We start from the raw sequence: 3,466 nt of genomic DNA on the forward strand, positions 1-3,466 counted from the left end.
CAATTACAGGCCTCGCTCTTCTTTTTAAGTGGGAGAACTTGCACAATTGGTGACTGACTAAATACTTATTTTCCCCACTGTACATATTTTCCTCTTCTAGTGTTCAAACGCGGTTCGATTAAGTGTTGAAAGTGTGTTCAGGCATGCATCTTACCTCTTGCTCTGTGTAACCATCTTTGATAGCCATTCAGACCAACATACATAAAGTCATAAATGTAATCACAAAAATAATCGCACAATTAAAAATATCATTATTCACCTAAGAAAAGACTACAAATTGTGTGGTGCTTTTACAAATCAGCAGTAAACGAACCCCAATAAATTTCGTCACATTTATTCTCGGGATCATTTGACCAGTTGGGAATGTGGTATCTGTGTGTGTGACATGTTTTTGCTACATTGTTTGGGCCATTTTCCAGAAAAACACAGCCTTGTGGGGACCAGGCTTTGGCCCCCAATGAGGCCCAATGTTTGATTGCATAGTAAAAGATTGAAAATTGTGAAATAGACATAACAAAAATTAACGGACAATACTAAAATTTGTTAATCTGTTTTATATTAAGATTTTATTTTCACTGTCTTCTACATCTACCACATGGCAGTCTTGTTTATTCTGGGCCTTTTTCCCTCTACATTAGGGCCAGAATGGTAACGAAGAACGCATCGATTTTCTAACTAGCAAGGAAAAGGTCCAGACGAAGAAGAAAACTGGTGTCTTAATTGGCATTCTTGTGGCGCTGTTCATCCTCGCAGTTATCGGAGCTATCCTTATTTGGCTTTTTGTCTGTAAGTACTGACAATTTTTATTCCATTTCATCGTGTGGAGCAGATTCTTGGAGCACAGCACTTTTAGGACGTTTGGGTATATTTACCACAATGACAGTTACCACATGCTAGACAAGCTACAACATCCGAAGATGTTCTAGATATGAATTGAAATTCATGTGTTTGCATTGCTCACTTCACTTCCTGCCAAAACAGCCTTCACATCATAGACTGTAAAAGTGGATCATTTACACTTGCCGTGAAGGCAGAGCTCTTTGATATAAAAGTGTAAGAGTGGCGTGTTTGGACTTTAATTTCCCATTAGCGTTAGCTTGTTTGACAGCTCTGACAGTCTGCTTTTAATAATGCAAAGGAGAAAAATGCCACGAGCCATGACACAGTTTTCTTGTCATTTACACGCAGGCGGTGCCTGATAAAAAGGCCTTTGAGGTCTCAATAAACACATCTTGATTTAAGTGGCTGCTTTTAATTGCTGTGAGAGGCAGGCTTGTCTTGTGTGGCACAGCTGAGGACTGTGCTTCAAGGACTGCTCAAAAGTTTTCTCTTTCAATAGAAGCAAGTGTTGCATGGCGTCTTGTCTAACAGCTGATGCTCATGTCTTTTTCATTCAAGTTAAAGATTCCAACTCAGAATCCGTATTTAGTAAGAAAACCATCCCAGCAGAACCATTGTTCAGTGGACATATGCAGCTGGTAGGAGTGACATATGATCAAAATCTAGAGGACACCAACAGCAAGGAGTTCCAGGATTTGTCAGCGAAGTTGGAGGGTGATGTAAGTATAAAACCTCCACAAAATAATCCTTTTTCTACTTTTTCTCTTTTTTGATGATTTGTATTCTTGTGTCTACTTTGTTACTGCTAACTATTTCCAACAAAGGACACTTTGCTCTGCTCTCTTGCTAAGTAWAAGCTGTGAATGTTGTTCACAAGTGCTTTTTAAATGTCCCTCCCAGTGCACACAAACTGCTGTAGGCACATCTGAGTGGGTGGAAGAATAAAACCCTGCTCAGTCCCTAAGTTATTCCCTCCAAAACACTGGAGGCAGAGGAGATGTTTGTAGCACCACTTAGGAGCATGTTGGTAACAAAAAGCCCTCACTCAAACACTTCCAACGCAGTGTAAAATATCACAGATTAGTGAGACCATAGAGCGGGGAATTGATGACAAAGTTGTGGGAAGACTTGATAATTGGGAGAAAGCTTTTTGATCTTCAAAGTTTGCATTTGCATGCAAGCATAAATAAAAAAATAACATGGACTATTCTTAACACGAGAGGCAGAACATGTGGAGTTTGGCACCAGTTAACAAAACATGGGAAAAAGTCACTAGTTTTGTGTTTTTAAATAATTGCCCCTTGAGTTTACTTTGCACTCTGGAACCTGTTAGTGAAGTTCTAAAACTTTCTCATCTAGCTGGTTTTATTTTTATTTTTACGATTCAGACTTGAATGATCAAAACAATCACTACAGTTTATGAATTATTCATCATTTAAATGTTCGGTTTGCTATAAACATTTTTTGTCATTGTAATGTTGCTTTGTTATTTCTTCTTTATTCTTTTCTTTCCTTTCACAATAGTATTTACCGATCCTATAAAATAGTTTGCAACCCAGTTTTTCTATTGCAGATATATGCACAGAAAAGAATAACTTGTTATTGGTTCCTTAGGAAATTCACCTCATTGAATGGGCACATGGATAGCCACAGAAGAGATAATAAAAAATACTCAAACATAATACACAATAAAAGGTTCTATAACAAGCAAAAAATACAAATTGTACATGTAACCCCCGATAGAAAGATAAACACCTAGAAGGATACATGATGGCATCCAACATATTGTAAAGGTTTCTGTCAACTCGCTCACTGATTGGCTACATGTCACTTCAACAGACAGCGAGCTGTTTGTGCAAACAACATAGATAGTTTTGAGCAGTGGTCCGAGGCGGTCAGAAAGTACATCTGCTGAATATTATGGAACTTTGTTCATGAAAGATTTGTGGCCAGACGCTGGATATCAGAGTAGAATCTCCAAGTGGGATGAAACCCATGTCCAGGAGTTAACTGTTCAGCTTCAGACAAAGTATGTTGATCCCTTTGCCCCACCTGAGACGACACCCTGGTACAGCCTTTAAACAATACAAGATGACCACACACACACCACATGTATCCCTGCACTGTCTGCATCAATTTTTATTTCCTTTCATGACCAGTCAGATCACATGATCGTTCCCAGTTGAACATATTTGGGTTCAACTAAAGTGTCAACTTCAGTTCGGTGCTGATCTGCTGGATCTCGAGGGCCAGTTGCATCAGCTTTGTGTTGATTTGCATCTGAAGATATGGCTGTAAAACTGTACTGCATCAAATCCCCACTTCTGTCCACTCCAAGGGGGTATCGCACTCTAACATGAGCCTATCATTGTGTTGTACTGCCAACTTTCATCTGCTGGATCTGAAATAGTAATCATTGTAATACAGTCACATGACCTTTCAACATGTACAGTTTTATTTCCATCACTCCATCAGGGGTTAACCTTTTGTTGTTGGTGTATGTTTGTGAAGAAAAAAATATATAAATATATATTTTATATGTTCCTGTTCATTAATACCCTTCATGTTTTTTTTTTTACACAGCTGGGGGAATACTACAAGATAGATCCTCTTCTCAGTAAATATT

General features: G+C 38.5%; 1 protein-coding gene across 1 annotated transcript in view; it reads left to right on the forward strand.

The window, feature by feature from the left end:
- Positions 1–3,466, forward strand: part of st14 (ST14 transmembrane serine protease matriptase) — a gene marked incomplete in the record, with an annotated part of 40,963 nt that overhangs the window by 15,503 nt on the left and 21,994 nt on the right. The window contains 3 exon segments of the mRNA XM_014008695.1: positions 639–786; positions 1,399–1,559; positions 3,424–3,466. Of these exon segments, the coding sequence (XP_013864149.1) occupies positions 639–786; positions 1,399–1,559; positions 3,424–3,466 (352 nt within the window).

The sequence above is a fragment of the Austrofundulus limnaeus genome, unplaced genomic scaffold (genome assembly GCF_001266775.1).
Source record: "Austrofundulus limnaeus strain Quisiro unplaced genomic scaffold, Austrofundulus_limnaeus-1.0 Scaffold52, whole genome shotgun sequence".
NCBI lineage: Eukaryota > Metazoa > Chordata > Actinopteri > Cyprinodontiformes > Rivulidae > Austrofundulus > Austrofundulus limnaeus.